Genomic DNA, 17,263 nt, shown 5'->3' on the forward strand with positions numbered 1-17,263 from the left:
GTGCCTGTTATACTCTCGAATATAATGGGGTTGGAGATACACTTAAAAGCCCCAAAGAGTTAGATATATTACTGAAGGCACCTGATTGGTGATACAGAGGTCCAGATGGCTACAAAAAAAAGACAACGTGATACAGAGGAGTCTGGGTCTCCGCCTGTTTCCAAACAACTCAAAATTATGGATTATTTTGCTCCAAAAGACTCTTTAGAGAAACGAGAGACATTACAACTTGAGTTTACAGTTCCTGTTACCAACCGTTTTTCACCACTTGCATTAGTGGAGCCCCCTGACCAGGAGAACTTTTCTCAAGCAACAGATATTGATAGAGAAACATCTGCAGGATCCAATTTTATTGCTGGGAACTTGGCTGAGGCAAATACATCACTGATCAGCAAGGATGCCAATAAAGATGGTTATAATAACCCAGAATTGTTTGTTTTCACCAAACTCACTGCAATGACAGTGGAAAGCATTTACAAGGAACTTAAAAACATCAGCATTAAATTGGACCAGATTAACAGCTTCCTCAATAGTCAAACAATAAATGGGAGCCCAAATAAAGAGACAGGACAAGAATATCTTCTCCCCTGCAACATAAATCAAAAGCGGACAATGAAACAAGCTGCACAAGGTAGAAATCTGACCACCATCCAAGAGGGGTCAAGAATAGGCCCGCAACAATTGGTGCTGGCCCAGAACAAATTATGCCTGTCTGTTTATAATTATCATGGGCAGCGTCCTTTTTGGAATACTCTCAAGCTCGCAAAACGTCACATTAGTGTTATATTGAATAGGAGGCCCAACCGCATAGACTTGGTGTATGTTGAACAGCTAAACAACTCTTTTAACGCACAAGGGCCCCAAAGAATCATTCTTACTTTTGATACAGTATCTGTTCCAAAGCTTATTTTAAAGAATTCAGCAGCCTTTATACGTAAAGGAATTTTTATAACACGTGTTTTTAGAAATTTGACTATAACACCATTGTTTGCTCAATTGACAAGAAATATTAGAAAGACGTCTACGACTTGTGTATCGGACCCGAGTACAATTGAACAGGATCTACCACTAATACAACTTGATATATCCCATGATATGGAGATAGAAAGAGATACTACATGGCTTGGAGACAAAATCCTGGAAGACAACCTTAAAGAGTCGTTTGCCCTTCTGGAGGAGAAAGATCAAGCAAAAATCATTGAGAGACTGGATATACTTAAGGGGAGCCTTCTAGCAGGTAGTGATCAAGTTTCCACCAATCATCTGACACCAAAAAAAAGTCCATCAGAGATAGTAAAGGCCTTGACTAACCCATCCCCAAAAAACAGGATTAAAAGGTGTGAAATACATCCTGTAGCCTCGGTTAATGGACACTCCATAGCCCTCTGTACAGATACCGTCTCTTCATACGTACAGAACCCGGTACCACATAAGGACCTACTGATGGACTATGAGTTAGATCTGCGTTCTTCTAGGGTTCTGCTCGAAAATCCAACTATGGAAAAGGAGGGCAAAACATGGTCACAGGAATTGGAAGATTTAAAGTATCCTGATTTACCTGGGTCACAGGAGGGAGAAACGATTGTACATACCTCACAACAAGTGAAACCGGACAGTAAATTGTTCACCTCTTTTGCGGCCCTGCCTAGCCCAGGTAATTAAAAACAATTTTAAGGCTGGTTGTGGTGGGTTTTCCGGGCTGTGTGGCCGTGGTCTGGTGGATCTTGTTCCTAACGTTTTGCCTGCATCTGTGGCTGGCATCTTCAGAGGTGTATCACGGAGGGAAGTCTGTTACACACTGTGTCTGAAGAACTGAGTCAAATTGAGGTGATGAGAGATGAAATTTTAGACATAATGTGTAACAGACTTCTTTCTGTGATACACCTTTGAAGGTGCCGGCCACAGATGCCGGCGAAACATTAGCATTTTAGAAACAGCATTTTAGAAACAAATACTGGTGAAATTTTGTGTGTGTGTGTACACCTTTTAGACTTGTCTCAGAATTTCACCTGAATGTGGATTCGGCCTCAGGGAAAGAATCTGAGAAGTTCAAAAGACCCTCAGGACCATATTTCATGAGTAATGGAAATTTCAACCTGTGGAGGTCACAAAATCCCACCTTGATCAATTGAAACACTTCATGTATTTACCTAAAATTAATGTCCAGCTTTGCAATTGTAAAAAATATCCTAAAAAAAATCTGTCTGTCTTAAAAGAGATCCATTCCCCCTCAATTACTGCAGCAAGTAGGTCTGGGGTTACCCCTGGTTTTGATCTTTTTAACAGGAATTACAGCTATTGCTTCTTTAACAAAGTGGTTGGGGGAACAGCCCAAAATCCAGTTTGCTCCAGGCAAAAATGAACTTCCTGAAGCCTCCAAAAAGGGTGCTTAGTCGCCAGATTCTTATATTCCAGAGGGGCTACTGACTTCCCAAATCTCCCCCTTCCCTTTCCTCCATCAAACTGTATGTTTGTGTTCTGTGGATCTTGCAATCTTGCTGGTTGCTTGCAGAGCCAGCCTGGTGTAGCAGTTAAGAAGAGCAGGTGGGTTCTAATCTGGAGAGCCGGGTTTGATTCCCCACTCCTGCACCCGAGTGGCAGAGGCTTATCTGGTGAATCAGATGTGTTTCTGCTCTCCTACATTCCTGATGGGTGACCTTGGCCTAGTCAGAGTTCTCTCAGAACTCTCTCAGCCCCACCTGCCTTACAAGGTGTCTATTGCAGGGAGAGGCAGGGAAAGGAGCTTGTAAGCCACTTTGAGTCTCCTTACAGGAGAGAAAAGTGGGGTATAAATCCAAACTCTTCAGCATGTGCCAAAGGGGCCTATGTTGAACGGTTCAGATGACCTGTGGCTATGTGGCCTCCCAGCCCGCGATGGGTCTTGTCTACCACACGAGGGCTCTCTTCTCTTTCCCCCAACCTATTTCTGTTTCTCTGTGGTTCTTCCTCCTGAGCCTGGAGAAGGAAAACACGGGGCTTCCCCCTAGTTAGCACAAGTTGTGTTTCCTGTAGGAGCTTCTCTGTGCTTCCTAAGCGACCATGTGAGCTGGCTGAAATGCACAAGCGACATGCAAGGGAGCGCTTGCCGTGCAACGACAGAGCATCTTTGCAAAGGCTCTCCGGCGACATTGCAACGGGTGTCATGAAACTCCCGGAGCGGGTAGCTCCGCTTTGCAGAACGGGCGCGGAGTGTTTGCAAGGAGACTGAAGCTCTGCGACGAAGGATTTTGCACGGATGCTGAAGGGTGCGAGTATGGAGAATGTCCGGAAAGTGCTGGTGTATCTCTCCAAGGATAACGGCAGGCCGCAGCTAGCCAAGTTCCAGCAGGTAGGAGCAACAGGACTTGTGTGCGCGTGGGGTTGTGTTTGCTGTCTTGCTGGGGAAAAAGCACGCGAAGGCGGGTCCAAATTGAGTTGAATTCAAGAAAAAGGGGAGTTTGGGTTATATCCCCTCCTTTCTCTCCAGTAAGGAGACTCAAAGGAGCTCACGATCTCCTTTCCCTTCCCCTCCTCCCCTCACAAACACCCTGTGAGGTGGGTGGAGCTGAGCGAGAGCTCCGAAGAACTGTGACTAGCCCAAGGTCACCCAGCTGGCATGTGTTGGAGTGCACAAGATAATCTGGTTCCCCAGATAAGCCTCCACAGGTCGAGTGGCAGAGCAGAGAATCAAACCCAGTTCTCCAGATTAGAGTGCACCTGCTCTTAACACTGCACCACACTGGCTCTCAAGCATGGACTTGGACCGAGATCTCTGCAATACTCGTTTTTTTATGGACTTCACTTGCACCCGCCTTTCTCCTTAATGGGGATCCAAAACACCTTGCATCATTCTCCGCTACTCTTTCTATCCCCACAGCAATCCTGTGTGGTAGGTTTAGCTGTGTGTGTGAAATTGACCCAAGGCCACCAAGCAAGGTTCCATGGTAGCGTAGGGATTCAAACCTGGATCCCCCAGATCGGAGTCCAAACCTGGATGCAGCATGCCCACATGCCACTGACTATACCCATCAGCCACACAACTGGGGATAAGAGGAAACAACTTTCAGATTAGAGATTGCCTGGACCCCAGGATTTCTCATTTCAGATAAGGAGAACTCATTGCAGATAAGGCTGAATGTAACTTTTTAAAAGGAAAAGCTAACTGGATTTATGGAGGAGAAGTCAATCTCTGGCTACTAATCTTAATAAATGCATCCTGAGCCACAGAGGTATCTTGGGTGGGCAGACCTGGCTTATTGGTACTCGGTACTAGCTCACGCCGGTTTACTTGCACCCCAGATTTTACAGGGGTGGGGGATTGCAAAAGGGCTAATTTTTTTCAATGGAAGCTGCTGTGCGACAAGTTTAAAACGCCCTTTGAAAAACAAAATCTTCGGTGGGACATTAGATGTAGTATATTCCCACCTGACTGAAAGCCCTGTTCTAGCTGACCTTCAGTAACCCTGAAACCCTGCTGGCTATCAGTAACCAAAAATATATCCCAGCTGTTTCTTAGATACCTGAGATAAACAAACTTATCCCTACATAATTCCAGCATATCTTGGCAATCATAAAAGGCAGATTATTTGTTTTAAAAAACAAGAAGCTGAAATTCTATATCTAATTCCACACTCTGCGCTTCGTTTCTTCTGTGGAGCCATGGTATATGCCCACCCCAGATCCTTGGTTTGCTGCAAGAGTCAGTGGAGTATGGAAAGGTTCTTCGTCTTTTTCTCTTACCCTAGAGTATCGTTGGTCACTTCTGTGCAGCACCCAAAGACAGCTTGGTGGTGAACTGTGGACTGCATCGGCACCAGTTCCTCATCTCGGATATGGAGTTTGCCGGCTCTAAGCAAGTCCTACTGCAGGTTAGTGGAAGGGGGAGAAGGTGATTTTGTAGCCGGAGCTGAAATGGAAATTCTGTGCAACACCCCCTCGAATCTGGTCAACTATCTGAGATTAGAACCCCAAGTTTCAGATTGTTGAAAATTCAACTCTGAAAAATACAAATGCTGGTGGGGCAGAAGAAATCTTTATAGCTGGCCCAAGCACGGGCTTCGGGGGTCCGAGGAGGCCCCTGCAATACAGTTACCATCACCAAGTTGACAAATTTTTGGAGTTTGTGGGGCAGAGCATGGGGAGGGTGGAATTTAGCGAGGGAAATAATGCAGTAGAGCCCCCCCCCCCCCCCCCGACGCTGTCATTTCCTCCATGGACTCTGGTCCCTGTAGTCTGGTGATCAGTTGGAATGCCAGGAAAACTCCAGGTTCCACCTGGAGGTTGGCAACCCTACCCTGAAAGGAGGGTATCAGCAGCATGGGAGGAATGGCTGGGCATGGCTTGTGCCTTTTGTCATTTCCTGGGCCCATTCCACCACTGCTGGGCCTGCCCAGGGGTCCATAGCTTCCTCCCCAGTTTGTACCATTTCTGTCCAACAGATGGTGGGCAATAAGTGGGGAAATGCCTCAAGCTGATCTTGGTGAGGTAGGTGGCCTAGCCTACTGCAGCCAAAACAGAATTCCTGCTGGGATCTTGAAAACAAACAGTAAATGTGTGTCAGGTCTTGGACCAACAATCAATAAGCAGACACCAGATACAGTATCAGTAGTCTTTTTTGGGCTGGCATCAAGGACTCAGGCTTCAGAAAGCCAGTTCTGGCGATCCCGGCTTTTACAGTCATATTTATTCCCCTTTGTCTCCCCTGCATTCCCCCCTCCCAACTTCCCAGGGAATGTGAGAAAACAAGGTGTGAAAGACTTTGTTTTCGCAGACGAGCATCCCAAGGCCAGAGCAGTGATAGTCTCCTGCTGGGCTGCACCCGTGGCCTCCACTACTCCCTCTTCCCATCCAGAGTACCAAGCAAGGTCAGCCTAGTTACCTCCATGTCTAAGCACATAGAAACATATCAAAGAAAGAAAAGGCCCATTAACATATGACCGGTGTGGTTACATGGAAGTTCAGTGCTTGGCCCCCAACTCCAGCGGAAATGATACTCTTCTGCCCAGGTGTGTCATTCCTAACGCCTTCTATCTGACGGCAGGAGGAGGCAGGTGCCACTCCTGACATTGTTCTAGTCTTGAATGTGCTGGATCATAGGTGTCAAACTCGCGGCCCTCCAGAGGTTATGGACTACAGTTCCCATCACCCCCTGCCAGCATGATGCTGGCAGGGGATGATGGGAACTGTAGTCCATAACCTCTGGAGGGCCACGAGTTTGACACATGTGCGCTGGATATTTAGAACAGAAAGATGCAAGCAATGCTTTGCTGGGCAAGTCAGGGGCCATCTGATAAGAACACAAGAAGAGCCCTGCTGGGTCAGACCAGAGGTCCATCTCGTCCAGCATTGAGTCTCTGGAGGACCAGCCGCAGGACATAGAGGCCAAGGCCTTGCTCTGATGTTGCCTCTGCAGAGATCCAGTTGCCAGTCTTAATGTTGGTTCTTCTGGCAGCAAGCTGTACTCTCAGATGAGCAGCAGAAACCATTTCAGAGATTGAAAGCATTCACAGCATGTAAGTGCAGTCGTTTTTAAGAGTTACAGGAAGAACTAAATAAAAGTAATTTCTGGGGGCATTATTAAACTGATTGTAATGTATTGTCAATGCAGAATTCCAGGCCAAACAGAAGGCTTTCTTCTCGAGACCAAAATATACTAGATTCTGATTAGCTCAAGCTTCTGATAAGACATCGGTGTCAAACTCAGGCCCTCCAGATGTTCATGACCTACAATTCCCAGCAGCCCCTGCTAGCATGGCCAATTGGCCCTGATGGGAATCATGGCATGGGCTGATGGCAATCATTGGCATGGGCTGATGGGAATCGTAGTCCATGAACACCGGGAGGGCCTGAGTTTGACACTTATGTGATAAGACATCTGATCTTCATACTATGCCCCACAGAGGAGTGGTTGTTACCTACAACAATTGTCATAAGATTGTGCAAAGATATGCCCATGTATTGTATATACTGGCAGAGGATTTATGTTTAGTTTGCCAGACTTTTTAAAGAGTTGTAAAGAAATAGTCTTGTAGATATTGCCATTCGTTATTTCTGGGTTTTTTTAACTGCAAAGAAGTATTTGTGCACTCGGTTACCTCTTTTATGTATAATATTAAGGACATATGGAAATAAGACATTGTCTATATGTTTGTGTTGAAGATATTGAAGTTTTCCAACTGTTAAAATTGGCATTTTGTTTCTTGTACATAACATAAGATGCAGTATCTAACAAGAGCCTCCCAGGTTGCTTTGTAGACGGTGTGTCGCTTTAAGTTGAACTTTTTTTCCCTTTTGACTGAGGAAATTGGTAGGCTTTCTGCTTATTAAGACCTAGACCGCAACATTACTTTAAAACATAGGTGTCAAACTCGCAGCCCTCCAGATGTTATGGACTACAGTTCCCATCATCCCCTGCCAGCATCATGCTGGCAGGGGATGATGGGCACTGTAGTCCATAACATCTGGAGGGGCGCAAGTTTGACACCCGTGCTTTAAAACATAAGGGAGTAAGCCCTCGAGTGCAATTTGCTTTTGGATTTGACAGTCTGCAAGAGGCAGGCTACGAGCAGCTACAAGCCAGTGCACGAGACCCCAGCCCTGTTATTTGTGTCGCAGCCTCTGTTACTTCTTGGGAGTCTGCATTCCTTAAAGGTCCATGTCTGCAACCTCTCCACTGTGGTCAAGGCACTTGCTTACTACATGAACGGCAGCACCTGACCAGCAGAGGGCGTTCCTTGAGTATACTTCAAATCCAAAAAGGAGCCAGGAGTCTGAAGAACCACACAGTGGCTTGTGTCCAGGGAATTCCCTATCTCCTTTCTCAATCATTACCTCTCTACCTTCTCATCGGTAATATTTAGGCAACATCTGGCTGTGGTGTTTTTTTAAAACAAAGGGTGTAACTGCCCCCTAGAACACAGTGATTTCTCTCCATGGGGATCTCTGATTGACAAAGTGATGGTATCAGGTGTGGAAAAACAGGGCAGCATCCCTGTTCCTCTTTGCCCCACCTGAGGATGCAGAAACACCCAGGCTTTGATTCCAGTTTTGCTACTTGCTGATAGGCGCTTGACCACCAATGAGCAGAAGGAGGCTTACATTTTTTAAGGGAACGGGGGCATTTCCTGGTGAATCTCCTCCCCACGTTGGCGCTCATTACTAGCAGCTTTCTTTCACAGAGGGCCCCCTTCTGCCCCATCAAGCATTTGAATGATGCACAAGCCTCTTCTCTTCCCGCGGAGACCCGAGGTCGAGGTGTAGACGTGGGCGTGGCCGTCCTCCTACAGTCTGCCTGCCGGAAGGTTCTGTTGACTCGACGATCCAAGAACTTGAGCATCTTTCCCAACCTCTGGGTCCCTCCAGGTATGGTTCAGATCAGATCGTTAAAGGCAGGGAGGAGAGTAGGAAGAGTTTCGAAAGCTGCGTTTTGCAAAATCAAGAAGGCAGAAAAGCAGTGCTAAGAGTAATGTCTTTCAAACTACTTCACTACAGGGAGAAAAATCCAACCACCGCACCTTAGCCGTCACATTTCCCCCAATTTCCTAGAATTACAACTGATGCCAGACTACCAGTATCAGTTCCTCTAGAAAAAATGGCTGCTTTGGGAGGTGGATTGTATGTCACTGTAGCCTTCTGTACAGGTGTCAAACTCGTGGCCCTTCAGATGTTATGGACTACAGTTCCCATCATCCCCTGCCAGCATCATGCTGGCAGGGATGATGGGAACGGTAGTCCATAACCTCTGGAGAGCTGTAAGTTTGACACCTATTTGGCCTCTCCCCAAACTTTGCCCTCTGCGGACTCCACCCCCAAATCTCTGGAATTTACCAAACCAAAGTTGGTAATTCTTGCAGTGACTCCACACGTTTCAGAATTCAGCAACTTGGCAGTCTCCACTTGGGGGAAGGGAGACGTTAAAACAAGGTTTTAGTTCTTAAGGTTGAGTCAAGAAACTTTAAAACGTATAGGCAATAGTGATGAAATTTCCTATCCAGTTCAGACTCCCAGAGCCTTGAGCAGATCCCCCTTCCTGATGAAGAAAGCATTATCTGATCTAATTTGCCTTTGTGGGCAAAGTGCCACTTCCTAAGGCCCCTTCTGCACACGCAAAATAATGTGTTTTCAAACCACTTTCACAACTGTTTGCAAGTGGATTTTGCTATTCCGCACAGCTTCAAAGAGCACTGAAAGCAGTTTGAAAGTGCATTATTCTGCATGTGCGGAATGAGCCTAAGATTCAAAGGGCTTCACGAACATTTGTAGTGGTAATCTTTACAAACGGCCCTGCAAGATAGACCAGTGTTATTACTCCCATGGTGTGAAGGAGTGGAGAAGACAGGTTCTAAGTGTGAGAGAAAGAAGTTGCCTAAAGAGATGGTGGAGGAGGCAATTGTAATTGTCTCCTTTTCCTGGATGGCTCTCATGTCAGCAGTGCTTGTACTTTATTAGGATCCATTTCCAAACCTTTCTCAGACACCCTGTAACCCAGGAAGTCCAGTTTGTCCTTGTGGAATTCACACTTGGACAATTTATCAGAAAGAAAATTGTCTTTCAATTTAGTTTGCACTTCACGCACCAGAGTCACATGCTCCTACACCGGGGGTATGCCTAGTTCATGTCTGACACCATTTACCTGACTTCCTGCTCCCTCAGGTTGTGATAGTTTCTAGAGGAAAGGTGAGGGCCCATGGGTTAGCTGGCAGTGTGTCTGCTTTTGCTTGTGGAAGGGCATCCCCAGTTAAAAGAATCCCGTAGCTGGTGATATGAAAAGCCTCTGCCATAGACCATAAAACTGCCTATGTAGGCAAGACTGACCTGAATTGACCAGTGGCGTGATTCAGTGTAAGGCAGTTCCATGAGTGTTCAGGAAAACACACTCCAAACACCCATTTCCATGATTTACCCAGCTTTCACTCAGCCATGAGGCATACTGGTTAGAGTGTCAGTCCAGGATTTAGGAGAACCAGCTTCAAATCTACACTCAGCAGCCACTCAGTTGGTAACCCTGGTTCTATCAATCTTTCTTTCAGGCTAACTCACCTCATAGGGTTGTTGTGAGGACAGAAGAGGGGCATGTGTTTTACACTGAGTTCCTCACAGGAAATGTGGGTTGAAAAATACACAATTTATTTTTATTTATTTGTTGGATTTATAGGCCGCCTCACCCCCGAAGGGCTCGAGGCGGCTCACAATACAGCTGTTCTCAGTGACAGCATACCAGTACAGAAATATAACTTTACCCTATTAAAATCCTGATAGCAGCAGTTACTTTAAAATTAGATACAAATTAAGACCAACAGGAGTTGTTAAAAACAGGTGCCTGATCTAAGGCCAGGAAGGGAGGGGGAAAGGCAGGGCCCGAGATGGAATCAAGGCCCAGCCAGAATGGAAAAACAGGCAGCCTCAGTGGGGGGCGGTAAAACCGCGGCCAGCCCCACCAAAAGTCCGGTGGAATAGCTCCGCCTTACAGGCCCTGTGGAACTCACCAAGGTCTCGCAGGGCCCGGACAGCTGTAGGAAGAGTGTTCCACCATGTCTCATGGGGGCGACTTCCAACTTAGAACAGTATACATAAGTTAAAAACAACATGAAAGCAAATATAAAATATTAAATGAGTTAGGCCAAGAAGTGAATCAGAAATTTCTCAAACTAAATGCTGGCTTCTAAAAAAAACAAAGCAAAAAACTTTCAGAACTCAGATATTTCTCTTCTCTTTCAGGTGGTCACCTTGAACCTGGTGAACAGGTAACAAATCACGTTGCATGAACTGCTTTTCCATTTAGATCGGGGAGGGAGGGTGAACAGAACAAACTCAAAAAAAGGTGGAAGCTGGAATCTTCGTCAAGATGGGTACAAATCCATGTGATGTTTGGATAGTAGAACAGGAGTTCAACTTTTAGTTTAAACTGTCTCAAATTTCTCGCCTTCATGGAAGCTTGTGATCATACGCCCGTGGTGGCGAACCTTTGGCACTCCAGATTTTATGGACTACAATTCCCATCAGCCCCTGCCAGTATGGCCAATTGGCAGGGGCTGATGGGAATTGTAGTCCATAACATCTGGAGTGCCAAAGGTTCGCCACCACTGTCATACACCGACTGAAAACGTGGAAAGGTTTTGCAGTAATTTGTCTTCTGGGGCTGAACTTCTAAAATCAGAGGTGCTCATGACTGCTCACGGTCAAGCTGCATTTTCTGGTGTATTAAGCAAGTTCCTATGTCAAATTGCATTTCCTACCTAGGATATAAAGCAAGTTCTGCAGCTTACCCCTGATTCTGCCCGCCTTGCTCACCTGTCTTCCATGATCTTCCCCAACCTACTTTTTTCTGGTTCACGGGCTGCGAGAACTGCGAGAGGAGACGGGCTTGTGCCTGCAGGATGGGGAGTTCTCCTGGCAAATGCTAGCCCTCTGGGAGGTAAGGCATTCCTAGTGTGGCTGCTGGAGGGGAGGAGCCATGACTCAGTGATAGAGCATCTACTCGGCATAAAGTCCTGGGTTTGATCTCAGGCATGTCCAGTTGAAAGAGTCAAGTAGTAGGTGCTGTGAAATACCAGTTCTGCTGCTGGTTAAACTGAACAGTACTGATCTTGACAGACCAACCGTCTGCCTTGGAATAAGACAGGCTTGTTCACTGCGGCTCAGTGATAAGAGCGTCGGCCTTGCATGCAAAAGGTCCCGGGTTCAATTCCCAACATCTCCTATTGAAAGGATAAACTAGAAGGTGGTTATGTGAACGGCCAATGAACTTGTCATTGTTGATGTTGTCATGTGATTTTAAGATGGAGGTTGATTGTTTTATTGGTTGTACACTGCCCAGAGCCCTTTGGGGATGGGGCGGTATTTTAAATCAGACAAACAGACAAACAAACTGGCGGGCTAGATGCATTGGGAGGAGGCAAACCTTTAAACCTTTTCTCACTGCTGCTACTGTCTCTCCAATGATTTCACAGTCTGTATACCCTCCCATGCTGAGCAGAGGCTTGCCAAAGCGCCACCACGTGGTCATCTACCTCCTGTTGCTTTCTCCTGAGAGCCACCAGCAGCTGCAGGTGAGGTCAGTGGGCCCTTTACAAAGGACATGCCCCGCTTCCTTTGTTTTCATGCCAGGGCTCAGTGCCTGAGTGGCCTTCCTCAGACCATCTGTGCCCTTTCTCTCAGAGAGATTTAATTGCTAGGAACCCTGGAGAGAGAGGGCTGAACTGGGAAGTGTGGCAACCCTGGCAAAATGTCTAAAAGACACCACAGTGCTGGGGCAGCGGGTTTTTTGGGGGGGGGTGAGAATTGGGACAGGAAGACAGGGCCTGTGTCAGGCATGGCTCTCACCTTGCCTGGCATCAGCTGGTCACGGCTTGGGCCGCATCTGGGCCTCTCACTATCTGTCATATGTTAATGGAACTTTCTATCCTTAATCACTGTGCTTTGCAACATAGTAAGCAGGCATCCTCGCCTTGGGCCTCAGGAAGGGGGGAGGATGGAGGTTTGAGGCAAACTCGACCTTGAGACATGCAGAACTCCATAACAAAGCCATTCACACCTTGTTGTTCTGTAAATCTGTGGGAACATTGGGAGCAGGAAATGAAGGGAATGTTTGCAAGAACCACAATCCTCCGATCTGGCTTTCTGCAGTTTGGTCTCTGCTGATAGCACGATAAAAACTACTGATTCTAGAGTCTAAATTATTGATAATTGTACCAGGATCTCACAGCCTGTCCCTCATCAGCTGGCAGAGTTGAAGTGAGTTGAATCAGGATATGGGGAATTCACCACCCAGGACTTTTTTATTTTGGAAGGTGCTGAGGCCCAGCTTAGCCTTGTTGCATCAGAGCTTGGAAGCTGTCTGCGGTTGGTACTTGGATGGGAGGCCACCAAGCAAGTTCCATGGGGGGATGCAATGGCAAACCACCTTTACTCATCCCTTCCCTTTGAAAATGCCGTGGCCTGGGGTCGCCATGCGTTGGTCATGACTTGGCAGCACAGAATTGTTACACTGGGGTTCAGTGCTTAAGAACATAAGAACAAGCAAGCTGGATCAGACCAGATTCCATCCAGTCCAGGACTCTGCTACTCGCAGTGGCCCACCAGGTGCCTTTGGGAGCTCACATGCAGGATGTGAAAAGCAATGGCCTTCTGCTGCTGCTGCTCCCTAGCACCTGGTCTGCTAAGGCATTTGCAATCTCAGATCAAGGAGGATCAAGATTGGAAGCCATAGATCGACTTCTCCTCCATAAATCTGTCCAAGCCCCTTTTAAAGCTATCCAGGTTAGTGGCCATCACTTCCTGGAACTCAAGCTTAAGATCCTTTCTACTGCTAAATTTAGAAGCATAGACTGTTATAGTTACTGAGGAATAAGAGAAAGGTACTCTGCGTATGCTCAGAGGGACTTGTGGTCGGGGAGGAAATTTTTTGGCCTCCAGAGGCAGGTGTGTGAGTAAAGTACCATCAAATGCCAGCAGATTTATGGTGAACTAAGGAGGGTCTTTCAAGGCCAGCGAAGCAGAAGTGGTTTGCCATTGCCTTCCTCTGCAGAGCCTTAATTGGCGGTCTTCTTTCTAAGCACTGACCCTGCTTAGTTTCTGAGATCTAACAAGATGGGACTATCCCATCCTGCCATCCCTCCCTCTTTCACTCCAAAGACAAATAGATGAAAAGATCAGAGTTGGCATACGGCTGGAACTTCCGGTAACTATTGAAAGCACCTGTTTGCCATAATTCTAAGTGGACGTAGTCTGGCAGTTCTATCCATTGACATCTCTATGCTTGATATACTGGAAAAATAAGAGCAAAAAAGTGGTTCAGTTTTACACAAGAATTCCCAGCAAGGACTGCACTGGGATGGCTACTTCCCTGCCTGGCTTCCCTTCTGTGAAAGAACTTGATTGGAGGAGGGGCCTTTGTTTGGCATACAGAAGGTCCCAGGTTCAATTATCAGCACCTCTCGCTAAAAGGACCTGGTCGAAGGGGATGCAGAAGACCTCAGCCTTGAGAACTGGCAAAGCCGCTGCAGTCTGAATAGACAATACTACATAAGAACATAAGAACAAGCCAGCTGGATCAGACCAGAGTCCATCTAGTCCAGCTCTCTGCTACTCGCAGTGGCCCACCAGGCGCCTTTGGGAGCTCACGTGCAGGATGTGAAAGCAATGGCCTTCTGCTGCTGCTGCTTCTCCCGAGCACCTGATCTGCTAAGGCATTTGCAATCTGAGATCAAGGAGGATCAAGATTGGTAGCCATAGATCGACTTCTCCATAAATCTGTCCAAGCCCCTTTTGAAGCTATCCAGGTTAGTGGCCATCACCACCTCCTGTGGAAGCATATTCCAAACACCAATCACACATTGTGTGAAGAAGTGTTTCCTTTTATTAGTCCTAATTCTTCCCCCCCAGCATTTTCAATGGATGCCCCCTGGTTCTAGTATTGTGAGAAAGAGAGAAAAATTTCTCTCTGTCAACATTTTCTACCCCATGCATAATTTTATAGACTTCAATCATATCCCCCCTCAGACGTCTCCTCTCCAAACTAAAGAGTCCCAAACGCTGCAGCCTCTCCTCATAAGGATTCCGTAGTCTGATTCCGTAGAAGACAGCTTCAGGTGTGTTCTTGTGTGACTCTACAGAGGGCACCTTGAGCTTCTTGCCATCAGAGAGGGAAGTCTGTACGGTTTGTGTGCACGGTGTACGTTGCCCTTCCTTCAAACTGTTGTCATGTTTCAGATGAGATTTAAGCCCGATGAGGCTGAAGTGAGTGCCTACACCTGGCTGGAGCCCCAAATCCTGGCCTCTGTTGCTGCTTTTGAGGATGGAGCCGGAGATGCCAAGAAGGTAGTTGACAATCTTCTGCCAGTTATTAGGTATGTGTATGAAGAGTGATTACAGAAAACCAGGTGGGCGAAAGCATATCACTTTCTCCATAGCGACAAATTATTGACACGTTCTTGACAAATGGGTGAAAAATAATCTCTAAAATCAGCAAAGATCAGTTTTTTTAATATTGCTCATTAATTTATCAGTTTTTTTAAAAATGGTAATTAAGATCAATATTTCTTTGTTTTTGTGACTAAAGTTTGTGGGCTTTTTTGTTGCTGCATTTTGGGGGCAGATGACATTCTGTCTGAATGGGGATGGGGGGTATCAGCAGAGTTTAAAGCGGAGCTACTCTGGTAAGATGAGAAGGTCTAGTAGTCTTCTTGCACTCACTGCAGCCTCCTACCACTCTTGGAAAAGAATACTCTCCACGCAAGATGTTCTTTCCATAGGAAGGTTTCACCTTGCAGTTGCAAGGTGAAACAAGTCTATGTTATACAAGACTATACAAGACTATGCTATACAAGACTATACAGAGCTCTTCAGCAAGAACACAGTGAACACACACTGAATTCAACACTCTCAACTTAGACTCAACTCTCTGAACTTAGCATATGCAATGCAATGGTTCTTATACATCCAACAAGGATACTTTCCCCCCGCCCCGGCAACAGCCTCTAATTGGTCTAGACTTGCCGTGGTGGCGAACCTTTGGCGCTCCAGATGTCATGGACTACAATTCCCATCAGCCCCTGCCAGCATGGCCAATTGGCTAGCCTAGAGTCACAGTTGAACTCACCAATCGTGTTAAAGGTTAACTGTAGCTACTTCGCTGTAAACTTACAGTTTCCGTCCTTGCTGTTGGCAAACTTCTGCTGATTAGAAGATGAACCTTTTTTGAAACTTTTTTTTAAAAAATCATGTCAGGGTGGAAAGTACAGCTTTTAGTTGATTATTTGCATCAATTGAGAATGTATTTCTCAATGTTTGTTTTAAAACAAAGATATTAGGCATCCTTTTATTGCCATCATTCAAGGGTGAACATTACCTTCAGACGTTTGCAGTCTGCAAATTCTAAGATAAGCATGTTCTAGGATGTGTTTGAAAGGCCTCAGATTTATGCTAGCCAGCAACTCAAGGAAAGAAACGGTTCTGCTTTGCTATTTTGAGTGACAGGTAGGGTACACGTTAATTAACATTGGTTGGCTTTTCAGTCTCGTGCTGAAAAACAGTTGATTTTTAGAAAATGTTATCGGCCATTAGACGAGCCCACCTGTTGACTTTCTGCATGAGTAACATATCTCTGTGTGTATTTGTTGTAATGAGGAGGAAGCCTAGAGTACATACAGAGAGGAAGTAGGAGGCTCCCTCTGAAAGTAGGCTGCTCTGCTGTATCTCTACATGGGAGTGATTAGATGTGCCAATCACACCCAGTGGTCAGATAGGCCAAGATTACCCAGCAGAGCTTGACTGGAAGAAGGTAAGATTCAGGGCAGTGACTCACACGGAGACGTTATTAGGCAGAAACATTTCATGGTTGGTAATTGTATTCCGCTTTGGGAATCACTGAACGTTTCCCTCACCTTGGACACTGCAGGCCCAGGAGGGGATGTCTCCTGTATGCCACTGGTGCCAAGGAGTAAACTAATCACCCTTTCTCTTAGTGCCCCACCGCCAAGGAGCCACTTCAGTGTCTTGGCTGGAGAACCAGACCTGTTGATAATGTCTGTAGGGGAGGAAGCTTCAAGTCTGACCCTTATTAGTAGGTCTAACCTGGCATCATCTTCTTTTGCTGTCTGGTCCAGGATCACAGAACTGCAGCACGGCGCAGCAAAGACCACGACGATTCCTACCACACTGTTCCTCAACACTGCTCCCCCACAAGGCGAGGACATGGAACGGGTCAGTACTGGGACCAAGTTCGCCCTTCGGCTCTGGCTCGACACGTTAGCACCGCAAACTGAGTGAGCAAGAAGGGCAGCTGATGCAAGTTTGGAGAGACTAGTGCCAATGGGGCAGGATTCTGAAATGACAAAATGTAGATATGTTTGGCCTGGGCTTTTGATATTCTTCGCCACACAAAATCAGCTACTCTTCTGCATTCACAAGACATTCCTGTTGGGAACTGGGTATTGCAGATGCACAGTGGCTGGACATACAAGATGCAGGTGTGCAGAAGCAAAGGATATGAGAGAAAGTGGAATGGGAGTGGGATGCAGTTGGGGCCCTTATCTCAGTGCAACTGTGCAATTAATTAAAAATGATTTTTAAATAGTATTTAAGTGAGCTGCTGGATCCTGTCTAGTTGCTATGCTTAAGTGAACAACTGTTCAACCAAGATTCTCAAGACTGGTGAGAATATTCTGGCTTTTATTCAAAATGGGGGTTCTGTCAGGTTTTGGTGGTCTCCAATGGCTTGGGCTTCTGTTTCCATCAGCACGTGCTGGTCTTTAAATAATCCCATAGAAGGGGCTCTTTTGGTTGA

General features: G+C 46.3%; 1 protein-coding gene across 3 annotated transcripts; it reads left to right on the forward strand.

Annotated features, from left to right (window-relative positions):
* Positions 1 to 2,754: 2,754 nt before the first annotated feature.
* On the forward strand, positions 2,755 to 17,055 carry NUDT17 (nudix hydrolase 17). Of its 3 annotated transcripts, XR_007245994.1 has the most exons (9): positions 2,755 to 3,328; positions 4,725 to 4,847; positions 8,157 to 8,340; positions 10,696 to 10,721; positions 11,300 to 11,392; positions 11,928 to 12,026; positions 14,689 to 14,825; positions 16,584 to 16,822; positions 16,859 to 17,055. XR_007245994.1 is itself a non-coding variant. In XM_048513695.1 (8 exons), the coding sequence occupies exons 1-8, from the start codon at positions 3,236 to 3,238 to the stop codon at positions 16,744 to 16,746; spliced, it is 918 nt and encodes a 305-aa protein (XP_048369652.1). In that variant the 5' UTR covers positions 2,756 to 3,235; the 3' UTR covers positions 16,747 to 17,055. The 3 variants fall into 3 exon arrangements, 2 of the variants coding, with proteins under 2 accessions (XP_048369652.1, XP_048369665.1); XM_048513695.1 differs by having other exon boundaries at positions 2,756 to 3,328; positions 16,584 to 17,055; XM_048513708.1 differs by having other exon boundaries at positions 2,759 to 3,328; positions 4,637 to 4,847; positions 16,584 to 17,055.
* The last annotated feature ends 208 nt before the right edge of the window (positions 17,056 to 17,263 follow it).

The sequence above is a fragment of the Sphaerodactylus townsendi genome, linkage group LG01 (genome assembly GCF_021028975.2).
Source record: "Sphaerodactylus townsendi isolate TG3544 linkage group LG01, MPM_Stown_v2.3, whole genome shotgun sequence".
Taxonomy (NCBI): Eukaryota; Metazoa; Chordata; class Lepidosauria; order Squamata; family Sphaerodactylidae; genus Sphaerodactylus; species Sphaerodactylus townsendi.